The sequence below is a fragment of the Zeus faber genome (genome assembly GCF_960531495.2).
Source record: "Zeus faber genome assembly, chromosome: 18".
NCBI classification, from domain to species: Eukaryota; Metazoa; Chordata; class Actinopteri; order Zeiformes; family Zeidae; genus Zeus; species Zeus faber.
The window spans coordinates 29,008,012-29,033,195 of NC_137210.1; the positions used below are offsets into that span (position 1 = coordinate 29,008,012).

General features: G+C 41.7%; 1 protein-coding gene across 1 annotated transcript; it reads right to left on the reverse strand.

The window, feature by feature from the left end:
* Window positions 1-1,537: 1,537 nt before the first annotated feature.
* lmln (leishmanolysin-like (metallopeptidase M8 family)) lies at window positions 1,538-23,071 on the reverse strand (the record flags this gene model as incomplete). The annotated part of the gene is made up of 16 exons (XM_080019122.1): window positions 22,936-23,071; window positions 18,624-18,727; window positions 16,659-16,689; window positions 16,485-16,567; window positions 16,036-16,153; window positions 14,047-14,225; window positions 13,332-13,437; window positions 13,161-13,255; window positions 6,112-6,229; window positions 5,723-5,830; window positions 4,306-4,493; window positions 3,581-3,710; window positions 2,928-3,087; window positions 2,193-2,323; window positions 1,879-2,089; window positions 1,538-1,641 (listed from the first exon to the last, which is right to left on the reverse strand). Exons 1-16 carry the CDS (start codon window positions 23,053-23,055, stop codon window positions 1,538-1,540), a joined length of 1,986 nt encoding a protein of 661 aa, XP_079875248.1. The 5' UTR covers window positions 23,056-23,071.
* Window positions 23,072-25,184: the final 2,113 nt, after the last annotated feature.

Genomic DNA, 25,184 nt, shown 5'->3' on the forward strand with positions numbered 1-25,184 from the left:
TCGTTTTTCCTGGGCTACCAGGGGGCGGCGTTGCCACCGTCCTATCAGCTTCACTTCTGATCACCGATCAATACAACCTGGTTTGCGGTTTCCATTCAACGTGTCGTTATTAAATGGTAAAAAAAGGTCAAAGGTCGACCAGCCCATTCACCTTATGGCTTCTTCAGGTTTGATTGGTTGCTAGCGACACGGCGGGCGACGCCCACACCATGGCTTCTTCTTCCTCATCTCCGCCCGCTCCGTGCGCTAGCGGTGCAGCGCGTCGCTGGGTCTGACAGTACTGAAGGATGATGGGTAAAAAAAAAAAAAAAAAAGTGTTCCCTGACACTGCCCCACGAAGCACAGGAACAGGAAGTGACCTCTGGTACCTGCAGATGACAGCGTGACGAACAGGAACCTTTTCAGAAGTTCACAAGATTAAAAACAGAACTTTTGGTTGATTGTAATCGTTTCACTGACAAAGTAAATCCGTTCATTCTAATTTGAACGGAGGTCAGAGGTCACTTCCCTTTTAAAAGGTAAAAAACAAAGCACCAGGCTCAGTGCAGCTTTATTTAAAATCAATAAAACGACGCTCATCTTTTCCTTTCCCCGCTCCACAGAACTCAACAACTTTCAAATGACGACTTTCTTCTTCGCCCACGGTGTCAGTTTGCGCCGAACCCTCGACTTGTTCGGTGAAACGTCCAAGTAACGCAGGTCAGACGGTGACGCCGGTCGGCAGAGACTCACTGCGTGGAAAATGCCAATCTATCCGTACAGCATCGTATCGGAAGAGTACGGAACCTCGGGATCCTGCCCAGTTCCCGTCCCACTGTAATAACTGTTTTGTTGCTATAATCACCGGGGAATGACCACAAAATAATTTCATAAGTTTCTCTGCATGACACTCTGAGGTCAGGGTCATCTGAAGGGCGAGCATGAACCGCAACGTCCGAGACGGGAGCGGCCATGTTGTGTGTAGCGGGGCAGTGTAACGCTCAGTCTCATTCAGGGACAGGAAGTTGTTCTTGAGGCTTCCAAGTTTCTCTTAGAAAGGAGTTCAAATCCCAACAGTCTGTCGGGGCCGAAGAAAAGATCTGGAACAGGAAGTGTCGCCAGCACCCCCCCCCCCCAATCCTGGGCTCTCTGGCCCCGCCCCTCGCTTCCTGGATGCCGAGGCTGTTTCTGGGCTTGCTTCACGCCGAGGGGTTGAGCTACGTGTCACAGTGTCAACACAACGCCGCCAACACCACCGCCAACACCGCCAACACCGCCAACACCGCCAACACCGCCAACACCACCAACACCACCAACACCACCGCCAACACCACCAACATCACCACCACCCAGTCCATTGAAGCAAGAGGTGGAACAGCTTCCACCGGTATAAAATACAGTTCTTCACTTCGATCAAAACAGCGAAGGATGGACGACAAAATGGATGACACATTATCCTGAGAGAAGGAGAGAGGGAAACACAGAGAAGGTAGAAAGGATGGAGGCCTTGCTGCGCCTTCGCCCGGTTTCCCTCCACGGGCGGGGGGGGGGGGCGCCATCAGCTGCCGTCGCAGAGCAGCACTCCGCCCACCGGGGGGAGCAGGTGGAGCAGGAGCAACCAGAGTGTGAGGGCCAGGCCGGGGGAGGAGGCGGAGCAGGGGTCTGGAAACAGAAGCTGGATGTTAGTCTGCACAGTGTGTGTGTGTGTGTGTGTGTGTGTGTGTGTGTGTGTGTGTGCGCTCAGGAGATGCTCAGGGTTCAAGCATGTGAAGACTTCATGGTTGTGTGTAAAAGTTTCATGGTTTCATGGTTTCGTGGTCTTCGTATAACGTGTGTGTGGTACATTTCGGAGGCCGCTCCGCGTGGCGGAGGCAGCCAACAGAATGAAGGCGCGCTGACCAATGGGAGGGCTCCGGGAGGCGTTGAGGGGCGGGGCCTGCTGCGGGGGCGGGCAGCGCTCGCAGAAGTCGGCGCACGCCGGACACACCAGCACGCCGCTGTACACCCAGCCGTGGGCGCGCACGCTGACGCTCAGCTGCTGCCCTTGAGCAACACACAGGAAGGAGCGGTCCTGCACCTGCACCAGCAGACCCTGAGCGCGGCAGCTCACCTGGACGCACACGACAAACAAACATCATAAAATGTGACATACAACACAATCAAAATGACACCGTTGAATGTTTGGGGTCGATGTGTGCGACACGGTGCAGCACCTTGTAGCAGCCGGAGCCCCAGTCAGGGTAGGTCATCTTCTTGGTGCACTGCTCCATGACGAAGGCAGATTTCTGGTACAAACACACCGAGTCCTCACCATACTGCTCCACCGCGTAGTTCCTCCACCACTCTGCACACACACACACACACACACACACACACACACACACACACACACACACAGTACTGGTAGTAGCTAGTGCCACTTATCACCAAACTCAAGGTTCTAATCGTATCAAGGTTTTGATCACGGATTGAATCATATTCAAATCAGCAAAAATAAATAAAATAAAAATAAAAATAGAGCACAAGTAACCTTTTCCCGTGATCCTAAATGAAAACAACATCCAAGATGAGATGTTTTATGATGTAAAATATAATATATATTAAATATTCAACACAGGTGCGAGGACCCGGACCTGCGGACGCAGAGCGCCGACATCGGCAGCTCGTTCGCCACCTGCGGTCAAGTAGCGGCGACGCGGCGTCGACCAATCACTGAGCTTCAGAGTCAAACACACAACACATCTGTCTTCATCTTCATTTCACTGACTCTGCTTCCACATTGAAGGAATTATCACTTGAGGAACTAACAGCCACAGTGAAACTCTGCTTCACTATGATGTCACATTTTTCAATTGATCCGCGATTCACATGCAGAACCGTACAGATCAACCACGTTCCATGACACCAGTAGTATTAGTAGTAGTAGTAGTAGTAGTAGTAGTAGTCACCTGGTTGGTTCTGGGCCACCCTGCAGTAGGTGTTCCTCTGGTACTCTCCACTCAGGTGCCAGCTGAACTCCTGGCTGAACGGACAGTAGTCAGCGATCTCAACAGCACCACCATAGGTAGGAAGCAGCTCTGCAGCCACGCCCGGAATCTGGTCAAAGTACTAACACACACACACAGTTGATTCAAGATTTTTTTTTTTTTATTTGTCACATGTGATCAAGTTTCATCTAGATTCTGTTCTACTCTATCGATCTCACTCGGCAACCATCTCGTCAGTCTTGGCAACCAACAGCTGACGCGTGGTTGGCAACCTGGCAACTACATCTAGAGTCAGTGTCGGGTTCTGCTGCACTTTATAGAAACTAATCTGATTCAGCAAGAACCTGCGGGTAGAGTATCAGCGTGTACTGGTACTGCAGTAGTACGTGGTAGTGCCGTGGCAGGGTGTGTGTACTAGTATTGCGGTAGTACTGCAGTAGTACCTGGTAGTGCCGTGGCAGGGTGTGTGTACTAGTAGTGCAGTAGTACTGCAGTAGTAACTGGTAGTGCGCTGGCAGGGTGTGTGTACTAGTAGTGCAGTAGTACTGCAGTAGTACCCGGTAGTGCGGTGGCAGGGTGTGTGTACTAGTAGTGCAGTAGTACTGCAGTAGTACCTGGTAGTGCGGTGGCAGGGTGGTGTTGTGCTGCTGCAGGTTGCAGACAGCGACCGCCAGCTGATCCTGACGACAGCCGAGCTGCAGCGGAGACACTCTGAGGGTGTCGCAGTACGGGGTCACATGACGCCTGCACATGCACACGGTGAGTTACAACAACTCAAACATCTTCCAACCCCTGGAACCCGTAGAAACCCTGGAACCCCTAGAAACCCTGGAACCCCTAGAAACCCTGGAACCCGTAGAAACCCTGGAACCCCTAGAAACCCTGGAACCCCTAGAAACCCTGGAACCCGTAGAAACCCTGGAACCCCTAGAAACCCTGGAACCCGTAGAAACCCTGGAACCCCTAGAAACCCTGGAACCCGTAGAAACCCTGGAACCCCTAGAAACCCTGGAACCCGTAGAAACCCTGGAACCCCTAGAAACCCTGGAACCCGTAGAAACCCTGGAACCCCTAGAAACCCTGGAACCCGTAGAAACCCTGGAACCCCTAGAAACCCTGGAACCCGTAGAAACCCTGGAACCCCTAGAAACCCTGGAACCCGTAGAAACCCTGGAACCCCTAGAAACCCTGGAACCCCTAGAAACCCTGGAACACCTAGAAACCCCGGAACACCTCAAAACCTTGGAACCCCTAGAAACCCTGGAACACCTAGAAACCCTGGAAACCCTGTAAGCCCTAGAAACCGTGGAACCCCTGGAAACCCGTGGTGTGCCTCTACCTGTGGCGGTGCTTGTCCATCCAGAACTTGCAGCTCTTCATGACGAAGTCGCAGCCCAGACCACGGCCCCAGTCCAGCCGCTGCGCCAGGCTGTAGTTGGCGCGGTACCAGCCGCTGTCCTCCATCAGGGCCAGGGTGAGGCGGGAGAACACCCGGTTCTGGGTGTGGGAGCCCGTCATCGCCTCGTTCTGACCCCGGACACATCGAGAAGAGGAGGTGAAGGTGTGAGGGAGGGACCAGACTGGCCAACGACAACTGAAATGAATCCAACAACTCTCTGGCCCCTCCCCAGTGGCTCACTGGCTATGACAGAACATTATTTATGGAACATTGGACATTTTTTATCATTGTTTTTCAGGGTGTCTGCAGGTATCAGAGTTAAATATAATCATTTATAAGACCATTTTAATAAATCTTAAGCTCGTTTCACACATGCACTCTGGACAATGTCTAGATAATCTCCGGACCTGATTATCCGGACATTGTCTGGAGTTTTACAGCACACCCAAGATGGCGGACGAGGCTACAGACTTATCAGTAGTTGGATGTTTTTTTTGTGTTGTTACTCCATGTATTGGGACGTATCCACAATATAAACGAAAGACCGGAAAGGAATAATGAAGAAGGCAGAAAAGAGTAGGAAGTAGCGACGCTCCGTGCAGGAAGATCCACATCAAGGTAAATAACTGGCACATAATAAAGACGTCATCAACACGCGACACACCCACTCACTTTCCGTGAATGCTCTGGACAATCACCTGCTCTGTTCACACATACCGCTCAATCTGACATTACCCAGACTCTGTACAAAGCACCTTGTGTCGATTGCGCACATTTTAGTATTTTTTGTATTTTTAGAGCTTATAGAGCTTATTGTGCGTTATCACCGGGTGTCATGACATTTCACTGCATATATTTCTGACCGTATGTATATGTATGTGACAAATAATCTCTTGAACTCAAACTTCCAAAGGTACTGGCCGGGTAAAGTCCAGGTGAAATGATTGGGACATGTGCGTTCACGCGTACAGCTCAACTGGGCAATTTCTGGATCATTTCAGGGTCGCAGTGCATGTGTGAAAGCAGCTTTACAGTGATTGTTGGACAAAATCATCCCTGTCTTATAAAGTATGAAGGTAAGTATGATATATCTGGCAAGTATGAGTGAGAAACAAGGTTAATTGTAAATTAAATGATTCTATGAACCGTTATCAGAACAGTTTCCTTAAGGTCAGATTGCAAGGAAAGAGATTCCGATTCAGAAGACCATAAAAAAAAGACCTTAAAAATGAAAATATATAAGTGGTGTGAGAGGCTTAATATTTGAATATATAGTAGTAGAATATGATATAAGGCCTAAAAATAACTCCCTGTCTGGAAGTGAATGTTGTATTGGTTATAATGGTATTTTGGCTACCTCCAGCAGCCTCTTCTCCCAGTGGTTGAGCTCGGTCCCGGAGCCTCCCTGGTTCTCCAGCTCCATCCCCTCCAGGATGGGACAGTCAAAGTGCCGGCGAGCCTCCTCCTGCCACGCCCAAAACACCCAATCGTAAGCACAGCTCATCGTCGTCCTCCTGATTGACGCCCGTTTGGGCTCCGCTAATATGAAAGACTTGACTATATCTGAGGGAACTCATTCTGAATAAACTCAGTAAATACAGCGCCGCACGGTGGTGAACACGGTCATTGACTTTTAAATCTGTAATTGGCTGATGGTCAGATTCAGCAAATGAGGCTCCAATTAGTAACACAGAGCTCATAACGGTTCAGGTGTCTACTCACACCCACACCCACACTCATACTCACCACTACGCGGGGTGTGACCAGGACGTGCACGTGGTGTCTGATCATGTGACCTCCCCTGACGTCCCACAGCCTGGAGACTCTGCGGATGACTGCTTCACTCCACTGGTACAGACCCAGACTGGAGAGGGACGGCGATGAAGACATTACAAAACAACAAACTCCAGACTTCCACTTCTTCTTTATTCATCCCAGGGCTCTGTGGGATCCTGGATTCTGATTGGCCAACAGCAACTAGTGCTCGGTTATTTATAAATCATAATAATGACCGTTGCCCCGGGCAACCACTTTGCCGCCTGGTTCCACGTCCCTTGTATCACTCCGCCTACATGCTAATGCTAAAGCTAGCTAGTGGCACCTTCTAGAGGTATAATGACTAAAATGTAAATGTCCAATTTACCAATAATAAAGGTGGAGGTACTCTTAAAAAGGAGTAGAAGTTTTGGACCAAAAATATGTAATCAGAACAAGACCAAGAATCAAACCCAGGACCTTCTTGCTGCCTCACAGCAAGAAGGTCCTGGGTTCGATTCCCGCCTGGGGCGCTGTTGGCACTGTGCTCCACACTGTGCTCACATGGGCTTTCCTCCATGAAACATCAGTAAGGACCCCCACCCCCACCCATGTTGAACATCATGTTCTGCCCAGAGACAGAAACATATTATGGAACCAGGTCCCCGGGCGTCGTTGAACGCTGCCCACTGCTCCTGGCTGCCCCCTGGAGGAAGGACAAGCCAGGACGGTTAAAAGCAGAGAAACGGTTTGACCAGCACCGTTTGAAGAAAGGGTGTGTGTTACTGTGTGTGTGTGTGTGTGTGTGTGTGTGTGTGTGTGTGTGTGTGTGTGTTTGTCGAGGTCACCGCATGAGCGTATGTCTCATGGTGTGTGTGCCGCGTGACAAATAAAGATTCTTATCTCATCTCATCTTCTTATCTCACCGTGCTCCGGGTGGGTTATCTCCCAAATAGGAGCCTTTCTGTGTGGAGTTTGCATGATCTCCCAGTGCTCACATGGGGTTTCCTCCACCCAAAACATGCACACATCATGGTCTGACCAGCGAGAGACACTCATCACCAGGTCCCTGGGCGTCGACGAATGCTGCCCACTGCTCCTGGCTGCCCCCCCGGAGGAAGGACAAGCCAGGATGGATCAAATGCAGAGGAAGCATTAACACCGGCCACCACCCAAAGCATGTGTGTGTTGTAGTGTGGTGTGCGGTGTGACGATTAAAGATAGCTCTTCTTCTTCTCTTCTTCTTGAGGCGGTGATCCAGGTTCCTGCCGTGTTCTCTGTACAAGCCCCAGAGCAGAACCTTGTCTTTGCTGGTTCTCTGCTCGAGAGCTCCTCTTGTCCTGATTGGTCCAAATGCCTGCGTCACAGCAGGGGGCGACTCCACCCTTCCTTTCCGGCTCCTTCAACCTCCTCCTTTTCCCGGGTCAACAAGCCGCTGGTTTTTGTCCCGGAGCCGCAACATTCAGAGTTCCATAGAAAGCGTATCCCCTCAAATAAAAAGCGGTAAACAAGGCTGGATCTGAGTGCGTGTGTTTGTGTTTGTTTTGCTGCTCCTGGTTCCCGTCTTCCGCTTTGACTGTGTTTATTCTACTTCCTTCCTTCTCGTATGAAACAAACATTTTCAAGCCGGAGACGTTGTGTCTGGGATCAGGACGGTGGATGCGAAACGGAGAGAGTGATCTCTGCTCCACCGTGCGTCCCAACAAAAGAAGAACCAGGCTTCATCTGACACTTGTTTCCTTGGAGGAGCTCGGCACCAGACGGCAGCTGAGCTCAATAAAAGCCTGGCTCGCTCTCTGAGGAAACACGGCTCCTCCCAACAAATGACACCCACTTGGATTTCTGCTTTAAGCCACGCCCACCTCCTCTCGCTGTCCAGTTGGTGCTTCTTTCGCCGCAGAGCTCTAATGGAGTTCTTATTCAGTTCTAATAGAGTTCTTATTCAGTTCTTATAGAGTTCTAATAGAGTTCTAATAGAGTTCTTATAGAGTTCTTATTCAGTTCTTATATAATTCTTATTACGTTCTTATAGAGTTCTTATTCAGTTCTTATAGAGTTCTTATAGAGTTCTAATAGAGTTCCTATTCAGTTCTTATAGAGTTCTTATAGAGTTCTAATAGAGTTCCAATTCAGTTCTTATAGAGTTCTTATAGAGTTCTAATAGAGTTCTTATTCAGTTCTTATAGAGTTCTTATAGAGTTCTAATAGAGTTCCTATTCAGTTCTTATAGAGTTCTTATAGAGTTCTAATAGCGTTCTTATTCAGTTCTTATAGAGTTCTTATTCAGTTCTTATAGAGTTCTTATTCAGTTCTTATAGAGTTCTTATTCAGTTCTTATAGAGTTCTTATAGAGTTCTTATAGAGTTCTAATAGAGTTCAACCAGGCTTCATCTGACACTTGTTTCCTTGGAGGAGCTCGGCACCAGACGGCAGCTGAGCTCAATAAAAGCCTGGCTCGCTCTCTGAGGAAACACGGCTCCTCCCAACAAATGACACCCACTTGGATTTCTGCTTTAAGCCACGCCCACCTCCTCTCGCTGTCCAGTTGGTGCTTCTTTCGCCGCAGAGCTCTAATGGAGTTCTTATTCAGTTCTAATAGAGTTCTTATTCAGTTCTTATAGAGTTCTAATAGAGTTCTAATAGAGTTCTTATAGAGTTCTTATTCAGTTCTTATATAATTCTTATTACGTTCTTATAGAGTTCTTATTCAGTTCTTATAGAGTTCTTATAGAGTTCTAATAGAGTTCCTATTCAGTTCTTATAGAGTTCTAATAGAGTTCCTATTCAGTTCTTATAGAGTTCTTATAGAGTTCTAATAGAGTTCCAATTCAGTTCTTATAGAGTTCTTATAGGGTTCTAATAGAGTTCTTATTCAGTTCTTATAGAGTTCTTATAGAGTTCTTATTCAGTTCTTATAGAGTTCTTATAGAGTTCTTATTCAGTTCTTATAGAGTTCTTATTCAGTTCTTATTCAGTTCTTATAGAGTTCTTATTCAGCTCTTATAGAGTTCTTATTCAGTTCTTATAGAGTTCTTATAGAGTTCTTATAGAGTTCTTATAGATTTCAACCAGGCTTCATCTGACACTTGTTTCCTTGGAGGAGCTCGGCACCAGACGGCAGCTGAGCTCAATAAAAGCCTGGCTCGCTCTCTGAGGAAACACGGCTCCTCCCAACAAATGACACCCACTTGGATTTCTGCTTTAAGCCACGCCCACCTCCTCTCGCTGTCCAGTTGGTGCTTCTTTCGCCGCAGAGCTCTAATGGAGTTCTTATTCAGTTCTAATAGAGTTCTTATTCAGTTCTTATAGAGTTCTTATAGAGTTCTAATAGAGTTCTTATTCAGTTCTTATTCAGTTCTAATAGAGTTCTTATTCAGTTCTTATAGAGTTCTTATAGAGTTCTAATAGAGTTCTTATTCAGTTCTTATAGAGTTCTTATTCAGTTCTTATATAATTCTTATTACGTTCTTATAGAGTTCTTATTCAGTTCTTATAGAGTTCTTATAGAGTTCTAATAGAGTTCCTATTCAGTTCTTATAGAGTTCTAATAGAGTTCTAATAGAGTTCCTATTCAGTTCTTATAGAGTTCTTATAGAGTTCTAATAGAGTTCCAATTCAGTTCTTATAGAGTTCTTATAGGGTTCTAATAGAGTTCTTATTCAGTTCTTATAGAGTTCTTATAGAGTTCTAATGGAGTTCTTATTCAGTTCTAATAGAGTTCTTATTCAGTTCTTATAGAGTTCTTATAGAGTTCTAATAGAGTTCTTATTCAGTTCTTATAGAGCTCTTATAGAGTTCTAATAGAGTTCTTATTCAGTTCTTATTCAGTTCTAATAGAGTTCTTATTCAGTTCTTATAGAGTTCTTATAGAGTTCTAATAGAGTTCTTATTCAGTTCTTATAGAGTTCCTATTCAGTTCTTATAGAGTTCTTATAGAGTTCTAATAGAGTTCCAATTCAGTTCTTATAGAGTTCTTATAGGGTTCTAATAGAGTTCTTATTCAGTTCTTATAGAGTTCTTATAGAGTTCTAATGGAGTTCTTATTCAGTTCTTATTCAGTTCTAATAGAGTTCTTATTCAGTTCTTATAGAGTTCTTATAGAGTTCTAATAGAGTTCTTATTCAGTTCTTATAGAGTTCTTATAGAGTTCTAATAGAGTTCTTATTCAGTTCTTATTCAGTTCTAATAGAGTTCTTATTCAGTTCTTATAGAGTTCTAATAGAGTTCTTATTCAGTTCTTATAGAGTTCTTATTCAGTTCTTATATAATTCTTATTACGTTCTTATAGAGTTCTTATTCAGTTCTTATAGAGTTCTTATAGAGTTCTAATAGAGTTCCTATTCAGTTCTTATAGAGTTCTAATAGAGTTCCTATTCAGTTCTTATAGAGTTCTTATAGAGTTCTAATAGAGTTCCAATTCAGTTCTTATAGAGTTCTTATAGGGTTCTAATAGAGTTCTTATTCAGTTCTTATAGAGTTCTTATAGAGTTCTTATTCAGTTCTTATAGAGTTCTTATTCAGTTCTTATTCAGTTCTTATAGAGTTCTTATTCAGCTCTTATAGAGTTCTTATTCAGTTCTTATAGAGTTCTTATAGAGTTCTTATAGAGTTCTTATAGAGTTCAACCAGGCTTCATCTGACACTTGTTTCCTTGGAGGAGCTCGGCACCAGACGGCAGCTGAGCTCAATAAAAGCCTGGCTCGCTCTCTGAGGAAACACGGCTCCTCCCAACAAATGACACCCACTTGGATTTCTGCTTTAAGCCACGCCCACCTCCTCTCGCTGTCCAGTTGGTGCTTCTTTCGCCGCAGAGCTCTAATGGAGTTCTTATTCAGTTCTAATAGAGTTCTTATTCAGTTCTTATAGAGTTCTTATAGAGTTCTAATAGAGTTCTTATTCAGTTCTTATTCAGTTCTAATAGAGTTCTTATTCAGTTCTAATAGAGTTCTTATAGAGTTCTAATAGAGTTCCTATTCAGTTCTTATAGAGTTCTTATTCAGTTCTAATAGAGTTCTTATTCAGTTCTTATTCAGTTCTTATAGAGTTCTTATAGAGTTCTAATGGAGTTCTTATTCAGTTCTTATTCAGTTCTAATAGAGTTCTTATTCAGTTCTTATAGAGTTCTTATAGAGTTCTAATAGAGTTCTTATTCAGTTCTTATAGAGTTCTTATAGAGTTCTAATAGAGTTCTTATTCAGTTCTTATTCAGTTCTAATAGAGTTCTTATTCAGTTCTTATTCAGTTCTTATAGAGTTCTTATAGAGTTCTAATAGAGTTCTTATTCATATCTTATAGAGTTCCTATTCAGTTCTTATAGAGTTCTTATTCAGTTCTAATAGAGTTCTTATTCAGTTCTTATTCAGTTCTTATAGAGTTCTTATAGAGTTCTTATAGAGTTCAAATAGAGTTCCTATTCAGTTCTAATAGAGTTCTTATTCAGTTCTTATTCAGTTCTTATAGAGTTCTTATAGAGTTCTAATAGAGTTCTAATAGAGTTCCTATTCAGTTCTAATAGAGTTCTTATTCAGTTCTTATTCAGTTCTTATAGAGTTCTTATAGAGTTCTAATAGAGTTCCTATTCAGTTCTTATAGAGTTCTTATTCAGTTCTAATAGAGTTCTTATTCAGTTCTTATAGAGTTCTTATAGAGTTCTAATAGAGTTCCTATTCAGTTCTTATAGAGTTCTTATAGAGTTCTAATAGAGTTCCTATTCAGTTCTTATAGAGTTCTTATTCAGTTCTTATAGAATTCTTATTACGTTCTTATAGAGTTCTTATTCAGTTCTTATAGAGTTCTTATAGAGTTCTAATAGAGTTCTTATTCAGTTCTTATTCAGTTCTTATAGAGTTCTTATTCAGCTCTTATAGAGTTCCTATTCAGTTCTTATAGAGTTCTTATTCAGTTCTTATAGAGTTCTTATAGAGTTCCTATTCAGTTCTTATAGAGTTCTTATTCAGTTCTTATAGAGTTCTAATAGAGTTCTTATTCAGTTCTTATAGAGTTCTTATTCAGTTCTAATAGAGTTCCTATTCAGTTCTTATAGAGTTCTTATTCAGTTCTAATAGAGTTCTTAATCAGTTCTTATAGAGTTCTTATAGAGTTCTAATAGAGTTCTTATTCAGTTCTTATAGAGTTCTTATAGAGTTCTTATAGAGTTCTTATTCAGTTCTTATTGAATTCTTATTACGTTCTTATTCAGTTCTTATAGAGTTCTAATAGAGTTCCTATTCAGTTCTTATTCAGTTCTTATTTAGTTCTTATAGAGTTCTTATTCAGTTCTTATAGAATTCTTATAGAGTTCTTATAGAGTTCTTATTCAGTTCTTATAGAGTTCTTATAGAGTTCTTATTATGTTCTTATAGAGTTCTTATTACGTTCTTATAACGTTCTAAGAGAGTTCTTATTCAGTTCTTGTAGAGTTCTTATTCAGTTCTTTTTATGTTCTTATAGAGTTCCTATTACGTTCTTATAGAGTTCTTATTCAGTTCTTTTAGAGTTTTTATAGAGTTCTGAAAGTTGTTATTCAGTTCTTATAGAGTACTTGTTCAGTTCTTATAGAGTTCTTATTCAGCTTATTGAGTATCCTGCCGACGGTGTTCTGGGACATGTTCTCTGGTGGTTCTAACATCTTTTGTTCTCACGTCTTTTTAAGTGTACCTCCACCTTAATAGTTAACTGTAGATTCATATGTAGGGGAACAGTTAGAGTAGTTCATACGTTGCTGTGCTTTTCTCGGGGAAGCTCTTCAATGAGACTAGTTACTACTAGTTATAAAATCAAATCAATATTCTGTCTCAATGTATTCATTTAGTATGTACCAAGCAGGATAATGTGCGGCCAGAAGGTCGTTATCTCTAAATAATCCCTGTCGGGGTGATCAGGATCCCGTTGTGAAGAGATCCCGTCACTCTGGTGTGGCTTGTTTTAATCCCTTATTTATTTATGTACTCTATTTATCTATTTATTCCACGTTCGGCTTGAGGACGTTTTATTTTCCATTAGTACCGGAGCCTCCACCTGCAGCTTGTTCTGCCGCTCACCTGTCGTTGAAAGCCGGCAGGCCGCTGGCGAAGCGAGGGGTGAGAGGTTTGCCGTCGTCGTTGTGGTAGAAGGCGAACAGCCCCGCTGAGAACCCCTGGTGGACAGAGCGGGAACAGCAGCTCAGCGCATTGCACAGGAAGTCACGTGTCGCCACTTCCTGTGAGACTCACCAGGGCGTGGATGATCTCGTGCTTGACCGTCGACAGCATCCCTTCAAACTCCTGCGGCTGAGAGGAGATCATGGATGGACACAGGTTGGCATAACCTGCGATGGGCCTACAACACACACACACACACACACACACACACACACACACACACACACACACACACACACACACACACACACACACACACACACACACACACACACACACACACACACACACACACAGACACACACACACACATTAACATCTTCTTAAAATAGAGTAGAGGTAAAGTAGCTTGTACCGGTACAGCAGCGTCTCCAGCTGGAAGTAGGCAGCGAAGAGGTACAGTAAAGGTAGAGCAGCAGTAGAGTAGAGACAGAGTAGCAGTAGAGGAGGAGTAGAAGTAGAGGCAGAGTAGAGTAGAGGTGGAGTAGCAGTAGAGTAGCAGTACACTAGAGGTAGAGTAGCAGTACAGAAGAGGAAGAGTAGCAGTAGAGTAGAGGTAAAGTAGAGGTAGAGGCAGAGTAGCAGTAGAGTAGCAGTACAGTAGAGGCAGAGTAGCGGAAGAGTAGAGGAGGAGTAGAGTAGAGGTAGAGTAGAGGCAGAGTAGCAGTATAGTAGAGGCAAAGTAGCAGTAGAGGCAGAGTAGCAGTAGAATAGAGGCAAAGTAGCAGCAGAGTAGCAGTAGAGTAGAGGCAGAGTAGCAGTTGGGAAGAGTCAAAGTAGCTACTACCGGTCCAGCAGTGCCTCCAGCTGGCAGTAGGCAGCGTAGGCCACGATGTTCTCCTGGCCGCATCGCTCCGTGGTCACTCCGCTGACGTAGAGGACGAAGTCAGCGTCCTCCACCCCAGGACCGTCCGGAGGCCCCCAGGGGCCACAGGACTGTCCCGACTCAGAGCACACCCTGCATTGCTGGGACAGAGGAGACCCCGGTTCACAAAACTGAGACACAGCTCATCTGGTGTAATCACCCAAACACCACTTGCTCCACACCTCCAGACCGGTGGAGCGGGGAAGGATGTTTCAGCTGAAGGCTGCTGACAACACACACCTGCAACCTTGGGGAAATATTTCTAGAACCACAGTCGTGTAAGAGGGAGATGTCACGAGGACATGCCCCTTGAGATGCACCGATTGAAACTTTCTTGGCTGATTCAGATTCCTGATGTTTTAAAAGTCTGACCTGCTCATTCAGAGTTTCATTCATCGCTATGTTCATAATAAAACACTGACTAGTAAATGTCTTTGACAGCGTCGTCCGATGGCTTTGAGTTTTTTCCCGTGGTTGGAGAAGTGTCATGTTGTGATCATTTGGTGTCATTGGGTTTATCTGCTGTACGTCAATAACAAACACATCATGTGACCTGATCAGGCTCACGTGATTGGACAGCTGCACATACAGACTCCACCGCAGGTTCCACTGACTACTGTAGTGACGTTGATGACTTGAACACTGTGTGTTTATGATTGTTCTTTATTCACGATGGATCAATAACAGAACATGAAACTGTCCCTGAGTTCCAATTCAATAAAATACAAACATGGAACGGTCACTGAGCTCCAATAAAATAGAATAAGGGACGGTCACCAAGTTTCAGTAGAATTCAACCTGTAGAACTAAGATGGACAAATATACCTTTCTATTGTATTGATGTGGTACCTGCCAGCCCAAAATTCTTACAAAACATTTCTCATTCATTTCAACGTAGCTGCTGTAGCAGAACTCAGTGTCCGTTACCATGGTAACTGTGATATACTGTGGTAACTGTATGATGGTAAACGTGACCACTTCCTGTGCAGCAGAAGTCCTTCCTGCTGGTGTACGCTCCAGGAGGGCAGCGGAGCCACGGAAAGGCTTGTTTCTCCAGAAGCCATTGAACACGGACGGGAGACGGTCAATGACGATAACTTATCAATGATTATTATTCTCATATTCCTTCTCCTCCTGTAACTTGCACCAGCAAAAAAAATGTAATACAAAAAATAAAATAAAATAAAATGATTATTTGCGGTCATGATGGTCACAAGCTGGATACCATGGTGACATCACTTAACCGCGGTAATGCGGTTATCATCACAGCCCTACTATCCACTATGCAGTACACAGCACAAGTGGGAATCACTACATCCTGTGTGATGCTATGTTGGTACTTTCATTTGGGGCTGATTCCAAAAAGTAAAAGTATTTGATCATATATTTCAATATTGCATTCACACCGTGCAGCCTGAGGAGACAGAAGAGGGCGTGGCCTCCAGGTCGGTCTGAGGCCAACAGCAGCTCCCAGTGCCACGTTTAGCACCTGCCCACTGTGCAAAGGAGACTTAATAAGCTGTCTATCTGCTTTCCCATTATCCTGCTCATCCTTCCTCCCATCTGTCCACTCCTCCTTTATCTCCTTTGCTCACACGAAGTAAAAAGCACTCCATGCCTAAGCTGCTAATCTGTGTGTGTGTGTGTGTGTGTGTGTGTCTCTTGTCACTGAATTCATTCTGGGTGTGGCTGAGCTAGCTTCCAGGTGCATATTCATCATTTTCAAGACCCGATAATAGTAGATATGAATTTCCCGGAGGCCGTGCAGACACCCTGAGCTCTCCCCAACGGGCCGGGGAAAACACGGGCGTGGCTCTTCACCGAGAGGCAACCGTGGCATCCAAGGGCATCCTGCAAAAAACAGCGCCACACACGCAGCGTAGCGGTGACGGTGTAGTACGGGCTCCTGACCTGCAGGTGGTGCTGTGGCACGACCACGGGGCCGCAGCGGGTCAGGTCTGCACACGCCCCCTGGCAGTAGCGGTGAGGATCGCCGCGCTTCCGCAGGTACTGGCTGGACGCACATTGTCTGGAACCAATCCATGTAAAAGGTTAAAGGTCGCCGCCTCCCCCTCATTCTCTGCCTCCCTCCCTCCCTCCCACCGTTCCTCCAAACAGATAACGGGGGCGTGGTCTGCTGTTTGCGTCACCATCACGACGGCACCCAGCAGTAAACAAAGCAGATTCTCACCAACACTGGTCAGTCAAGCATCTACACGGAGGAAGCTGCAGGACTGACGTCAAGTCCGCCTCCTTCACCCCTAGTCAGATTTTCAGGGCGAGGCCGGGGAGCGATTCTTGACCAATACGGGCCCTATGTTTGGGACAGGAAGTGCCTACTGGGGACAGGAAGTGTCTACCTGCTGAGCAGAACGGGTCCCACTCGGTGTCTCACGCTGAGAACCCTCTGGAGGAAGTCGATGGCCTGAGGAAACAGCTTGTCCTGACACACACACGCACGCACACACACGCACACGTTAGGCTTTGCTATTGTTTCACTTTGAAACCAACATTTTTTCATTTCACTGTCTCACCTTCACAAGCCTTCTTTTATCTGCCGGAAGTCTGAGAAGCGAGAGAGGGAGGGAGAGAGAGACAGACAGACAGAGAGACAGAGAGAGTTATACAGTTTTTACAACATATAAGTGGATATAGACAGGTTTTGAAAAGCAGTGCACAAAAATTGGTGATTGACGACCATTAACCATTGACCATTAAATGGCGTTCAGGCGGGTCACGTTCAACGTCACAAACACGCCAGAAAAGGGGCGTGTCATGTCTCCAGTGTGACACCAAAAGAGCAACTTACGGTCTAGGAACCGGGGACCGGTTCCTAGACCGGCTTGGGGCGGTGCTGGAGCGGCTCGGGGCCCAGCAGAGGGTGTGGCGGTTCTCCGCTGTGCCCCCCACTCAAAACATTTCATGGTTCCCTATGAGGGGGAAAATAAATCAATAACTTGTGATTTAGATTTTGGATTCTAAATGGGATCTGAAATGATGGAATGATACATCCATACTCCTGCGTATTTACACGCCAGCGTCAGGAACGTCAACGCGCGTCACATCCGCAGGTAAAGGATCCAAAATGAGAGAGTGGACCTGGGTGTTGACATCAGAACCCATCGCAGGTGGAGACGATTAGAACCTGATTCCATTTCAGGGTCATTTGACCCGGGACTGAGATCCGGGTTTTTCTTCCTACTGGTGACACATAACGGTTGTCAGCGTTGTTACCGGGTTTTTGCCGCAGCGGAAATGGATGAGAGCGATAGAGAGAGACACAGAGAGAGGGAGAGACACGGAGAGAGAGAGACAGAGAGAGAGAGACACAGAGAGAGACAGTGTGTGACACTGGCTGTTCCCGTCTCCAGTCCGATGTGGATTCATTCATGAAGCCTGATCTGATTTTTAAGATCCTCTTAACCCTACGCCGCGTTGTACCGGCTCAGCTCCACTATTTTGGGGTTTTTCCATTGGACAAAAGTTGTAGATAGTCGGGTTCGACTGATACATCGGGCCGATTCGGCCGTTTTATTAGATATGGGATGTCGGCCTGTCAACGTCAACGAGTCCCTGGGTCATCTGGGCGACACACACTGTTGAATCCATACGTTTCCAAAGAGAAACAGGAGGAGACGTCACCCTTCAAAGGGACATACTCTGATGTGTTTAAACACGCGACTTGTTTCTCGGTTAAGCCGTGCCGTCTCTCTCACGCTCTCCGTGCAACCGCGCCCCAACGCAGAGGGAGAGTCCGTGTAAACGTGACTTTGGGCTCCTCGCTTGAAAACAATCACAGGTTGCTGTTACTTGGGTCTGTCTTAAAGAATATGGCTGCTTGTGTGAGAGAATCAATATCTTGAACATTCTCAGTTCTTGTTTTCTTGTAGCGGGCAGATTAACCTCACTGATCTTTGCAGAATAATTTCTTTCACACTTGTTACAAACATATGACAAGCGATTTTGTTTTTTTACATTTAGGTTTGCCATTTGCAGAGGTTCCCAACACTGGGTGGCGGACCGGTGCCGGGCCGCGGGGCATTTGCCACCGGGCCGTGAGACGGCTGGCGGGAACCTTTCCAGAAGCGCTCTCCGCTCTGCAGAGCAACAAAATGTTAAAAAAACCACAGAAATCTGTTCAGAGACGGACTGGTCTGATTACAGCTGTCATACACTTTTATTTAGCAAATGCAATTTGATCTATTTTTGCCATTCTATTTCGAAAAATGAAATTAAAAAAGGTCATTCTTAATTGAAAGGCAGCAATGTATCCTTGAATTATTATGACACTTTTTTGGCGTAAAGAATTTTGAATTAAACAATATTGAAAATCGATGACAGAATATTGGTATCGGCAGCCTCAGCCAAGCAAATATCAGAATCGGCCCTTAAAAACCCATGTAGCTCACATTTTTTGGTAAGGTATGGAAACGCAATTAGTCTCATTTTAGGAACATCTTTATCTTAATCTTGATCCGTTTCTCATCCTTGCTACTCACTGGTCCACGCTCAGGTCGTAGATGATCCTGATCTTCAGCTGCAGATCTTCAGGGGAACTCCGCTTGGTCAGACGCTCCGCCCTCAGGTGGACCTGGTGGACCAGCTGACGGAGGAAACGAATAAACACAGAAGAAAAGTTTGCAAAATGCATCAGAATTTCTAGCAAAAATGCTAAAATCAAGCCTTTGTCACAGGAACATCACAAAAAAAAATAATAATAATCTGCAAGATCCCGGTGGAACTTTTCATTTCACTGCATATATGTATGAAAGTATGTATATGTATGTGACAAATAAAAAATCTTGAATCTTGAATCTTGAATCTTGAACTGACTGATGTTATTAAAAAATGGTTGATCCTGACCATATAGCTCCACCTTACAATGAACATCACATTGAGACACATTACAAGGCACCACCTGTCATGTCTGCTCTCATGTGTTGTGCTTGTACATAACATGTGTTTCATGTTTATTATATATTCATATATATATATACATATATATATATATATATATATATATATATATACATACACACACACACACACATTATTATGATTATAATTATCTATTTATTTATATATGAAGGGGTGTCATGATTCTGATTGAAAATCGATCGATATGAGCCATTGAAATTGATTTAGAACTTCTAAATCACAAGCAGGTTGGCGATTGCCCTCGTATTTTCATGGGTAATGTTGTCATGGTCACCATATTGGTGCGATCAAGATCCGCCGGTAAACAACATGCAGCGTGCGCTGGGGGGGCGTCGACTGCGGCTCCGGACCGACTTTCATGAAATTTGGTTGGGAGTTGGGCGAGTTGCGGTCGGCTGCGTTGCATCCCACAACGCACCCTGCACCGTCCCACCTGGCACTAGATCTGCAGGAACCAAATCTGAATAGAATTTGAACATTACAAAAAAAAAAAAAAAAAAAGTTCAATATAAGTTTGTCCAGTTTGTCGCACAGTGAAATATTCTCGGTAACGGTGCCAAGTCCGCGTGGGCAGAGTCGCACGACGCACCGAGCGTCTCCCTCCGTCCAGTAGTTCCACTGATGTGGTGATGAAAGTGGGAAATAAACCCGTCCATCACAGACGGGATGACCGCCAGTGCAGAGGTTCACATTGAAACCTCTGACAGATGAAGTTAATAACATTGATCACCTGGATCCAACGGCACCTGTCAAGGGATGGGATATATATAACAGTATAATAATAATAATAACAATAATATATAACAGTATAATAATAATAATAACAATAATATATAACAGTATAATAATAATAATAACAATAATATATAACAGTATAATAATAATAACAATAATATATAACAGTATAATAATAATAATAACAATGATATATAACAGTATAATAATAATAATAACAATAATATATAACAGTATAATAATAATAATAACAATAATATATAACAGTATAATAATAATAATAACAATAATATATAACAGTATATATAATATAATAATAATGCTATATAACAGTATAATAATAACAATAATATATAACAGTATAATAATAACAATAATATATAACAGTATATATAATATAATAATAATGCTATATAACAGTATAATAATAACAATAATATATAACAGTATAATAATAATAATAACAATAATATATAACAGTGTATATATAATATAATAATAATGCTATATAACAGTATAATAATAACAATAATATATAACAGTATATATAATATAATAATAATGCTATATAACAGTATAATAATAACAATAATATATAACAGTATAATAATAATAATAACAATAATATATAACAGTATATATAATATAATAATAATGCTATATAACAGTATAATAATAACAATAATATATAACAGTATAATAATAATAATAACAATAATATATAACAGTATATATAATATAATAATAATGCTATATAACAGTATAATAATAACAATAATATATAACAGTATATATAATATAATAATAATGCTATATAACAGTATAATAATAACAATAATATATAACAGTATAATAATAATAATAACAATAATATATAACAGTATATATAATATAATAATAATGCTATATAACAGTATAATAATAACAATAATATATAACAGTATATATAATATAATAATAATGCTATATAACAGTATAATAATAACAATAATATATAACAGTATAATAATAATAATAACAATAATATATAACAGTGTATATATAATATAATAATAATGCTATATAACAGTATAATAATAACAATAATATATAACAGTATATATAATATAATAATAATGCTATATAACAGTATAATAATAACAATAATATATAACAGTATAATAATAATAATAACAATAATATATAACAGTATATATAATATAATAATAATGCTATATAACAGTATAATAATAACAATAATATATAACAGTATAATAATAATAATAACAATAATATATAACAGTATATATAATATAATAATAATGCTATATAACAGTATAATAATAACAATATATAACAGTATATATAATATAATAATAATGCTATATAACAGTATAATAATAACAATAATATATAACAGTATAATAATAATAATAACAATAATATATAACAGTATATATAATATAATAATAATGCTATATAACAGTATAATAATAACAATAATATATAACAGTATAATAATAATAATAACAATAATATATAACAGTATATATAATATAATAATAATGCTATATAACAGTATAATAATAACAATAATATATAACAGTATAATAATAATAATAATAACAATAATATATAACAGTATATATAATATAATAATAATGCTATATAACTATAATAATAACAATAATATATAACAGTATAATAATAATAATAACAATAATATATAACAGTATATATAATATAATAATAATGCTATATAACAGTATAATAATAACAATAATATATAACAGTATATATAATATAATAATAATATAATATAATAATAATGCTATATAACAGTATAATAATAACAATAATATATAACAGTATATATAATATAATAATAATGCTATATAACAGTATAATAATAACAATAATATATAACAGTATAATAATAATAACAATAATATATAACAGTATATATAATATAATAATAATGCTATATAACAGTATAATAATAACAATAATATATAACAGTATATATAATATAATAATAATGCTATATAACAGTATAATAATAACAATAATATATAACAGTATATATAATATAATAATAATGCTATATAACAGTATAATAATAACAATAATATATAACAGTATAATAATAATAATAACAATAATATATAACAGTATATATAATATAATAATAATGCTATATAACAGTATAATAATAACAATAATATATAACAGTATAATAATAATAATAACAATAATATATAACAGTATATATAATATAATAATAATGCTATATAACAGTATAATAATAACAATAATATATAACAGTATAATAATAATAATAACAATAATATATAACAGTATATATAATATAATAATAATGCTATATAACAGTATAATAATAACAATAATATATAACAGTATAATAATAATAATAACAATAATATATAACAGTATATATAATATAATAATAATGCTATATAACTATAATAATAACAATAATATATAACAGTATAATAATAATAATAACAATAATATATAACAGTATATATAATATAATAATAATGCTATATAACAGTATAATAATAACAATAATATATAACAGTATATATAATATAATAATAATATAATATAATAATAATGCTATATAACAGTATAATAATAACAATAATATATAACAGTATATATAATATAATAATAATGCTATATAACAGTATAATAATAACAATAATATATAACAGTATAATAATAATAATAACAATAATATATAACAGTATATATAATATAATAATAATGCTATATAACAGTATAATAATAACAATAATATATAACAGTATAATAATAATAATAACAATAATATATAACAGTATATATAATATAATAATAATGCTATATAACAGTATAATAATAACAATAATATATAACAGTATGTGTATTATAATAATATATCCCACCCCTTGCCAGGTGCCTCAAATGCTAAAGTAGGATAAAGGGATTTTAATGGTGTTATGACACCAAATGGATACAAAAAGAAAGTTCCGCCACAACATGGAGCTGAACGTCACCGTCGGTGGATGTTGTCACACGGAACCGTCAGCCTGAACAGCTACGCCCCGCCAGCCTACACAACAGCCCCGCTGGCTCTGCGGCCCCGGGCCCTACCTCTCCGGGAGCCGGGGCGTGGTGCCGGCAGGTGCCGTGGCAGTGTGCGAGCAGCGCCAGCAGAGACACGGTGAGCGCCGGGCACAGCAGCGGGCTGGCCCCGCTCAGCCTCGGCCCCATCCTCCGTGCGGCCCCGGCGGCCGGTGCGGGACCCCCGCGGAGAGCAGCAGCAGCCTGGCCGCGGGCATCGCTCGTCAGGCGGCGTGGGGCATATCGGCCTCCGGCGGGCGGAGCGGGTCGGGTCGGGTCGGGTCGGGTCGGGCTTCCAGAGACGAAGACACGGGCAGAGTGAGAGCAGAGCGCCGGGGTCAGAGGATCCTCGGCCGGTCCGATCAGCGCCACATGGCGGCGGCGGCGGCACCGCCCTCTGCTGGTGGGAGGCGGTACTGAGGCTGCTGCTCCGGGTTAAAGGAGCATTCCGCTGTTTTGCACCTTCCGTACACGAGCTGCTGATGCTGAGCGGCCGAAGGAGGCCTGCAGCTCCACCTGCAGCTCCACCTGCAGCTCCACCTGCAGCTCCACCCGCCGCTCCGCTTCCCGAATAAATACACTTTTATCTTCAGTCCAGTGGAGCAAAGTATGAAGACTAAAAAGACAAAATCTCCTTTTGATTTGATGTTTATCTATCAATCAATCAATCAATCAATCAATATATCTGTCTGTCTGTCTGTCTGTCGGTCGGTCGGTCGGTCGGTCGGTCGGTCGGTCGTCCCATGTTTCTCGTGGTATTTCCCATGTTTTAAATCACAGTAATGTCACATTTTATTCAAATATATTTTGGATCCATCGCAGCACATCCAGAGCGAAGCGTTGCTACGACAGCGTGCCAGAAGGAAGCAACGCAACTTCCTGTTCCGAGCCTCTAATGCTAGCGTTAGCACGTAGCCCAAAGAGATGATGAAAATCCTGATAAAATGCACCGTTTGCCATAATTTTTCTCAGTATGACACAGGAAAAACATGGTGCTTGTGCTTTTCAAGGAGGACGCTGAACTCTGTCATTTTATTTCCAGGATGGAAGGAGCGTTTGACGGAGCAGGAGGTGGAGCTGCTTCTTCATTGTACTTCATGTTGCTGATGTGAGCGGTTCCCACAGACGCTGATCTGATTATCCTCATGTGGAACGTGTCTGTCTCCCTCCTCCCTCCACCCTCCACCCTCCAACCCCAGCCCTCCTTCCTCTGACCGGGTCAGGGGAGCGCCAGGACTAATCGCACTGATCTGGTTGAACTTGTTAAGAGTCCTGGAGCTTCAAGGTGTGTATCTGCGGAGGACACCGCTTCCCACAGAGACAACGACGGTCTAATGACCGGGTCTGCGAGGAAGGTTTTTACTTGTTCCAAACCACTGTAATAACACCGTCTGCTCCACCCACGTGGCCACCGAGACAGCGTCACCGCACGGCATCCTGCTGTGATTGTACGGCAGCCCCTCGCTGTTATTGTAGGAGGAAAAACGAGGAAAAGTATTTGAAGCCTAAAAACTATCTGTGGACCAACTTGGGCGTAACACACGAACACGGTTCACGTCTTGTTTGAGCCGCGCTGCCACCAACACCTCGTGGTTCAGGTTTCACCCAAATCCATCCACGTGAGCAGCAGATATGAGTGAAAAACCAAAGAAATTTTGAGCGATTTTAACCCCGACGTGCCAGTACGTCCGACGCCGAAGCATGTCCAGCCCGGATAAAAGTATCTGCAACACAATAATGACAGAACCTACCAACACGCTCGAGGTGTCGTTTCAACCGCTATGTCACAAGGATCTGGTGGTTGGTTTCATCCAAATCCATTCACATCTGGAGCCACATATTTTAGAGAAAAACTGAACAACTTTGACCCAAAATATTCAGCTGGTCTTGGTTAACTGACAGATCACACGTCTGGTTCTAAAATGAAGAAGATGATATTTACAGTAAGACGCTTTATGACGTAATCATATTATTTACTATAAATGACATTTACAGTAAGACACTTTATGACATCATCATAATATTTACCATAAATGTACAGATTGTGATTGAGAATGTCCAGTTGGACCGTGTCCAGTGTGCGGCGTGGACTCGGTCACTCTGTTACCAAACTATGGATTTACGTGTATATTTATATAACTTCTTACCTGGGAGCTGACAGTAGATCTGTAAGATTGATATTTTAAATCCCTGTTCCACATGACTTTCCCGGATTCATGAAAAATGAATAGAAAAGAATCGTTAAAATGTCGCCTGAACGTCCCTCGAAAACACTGAAA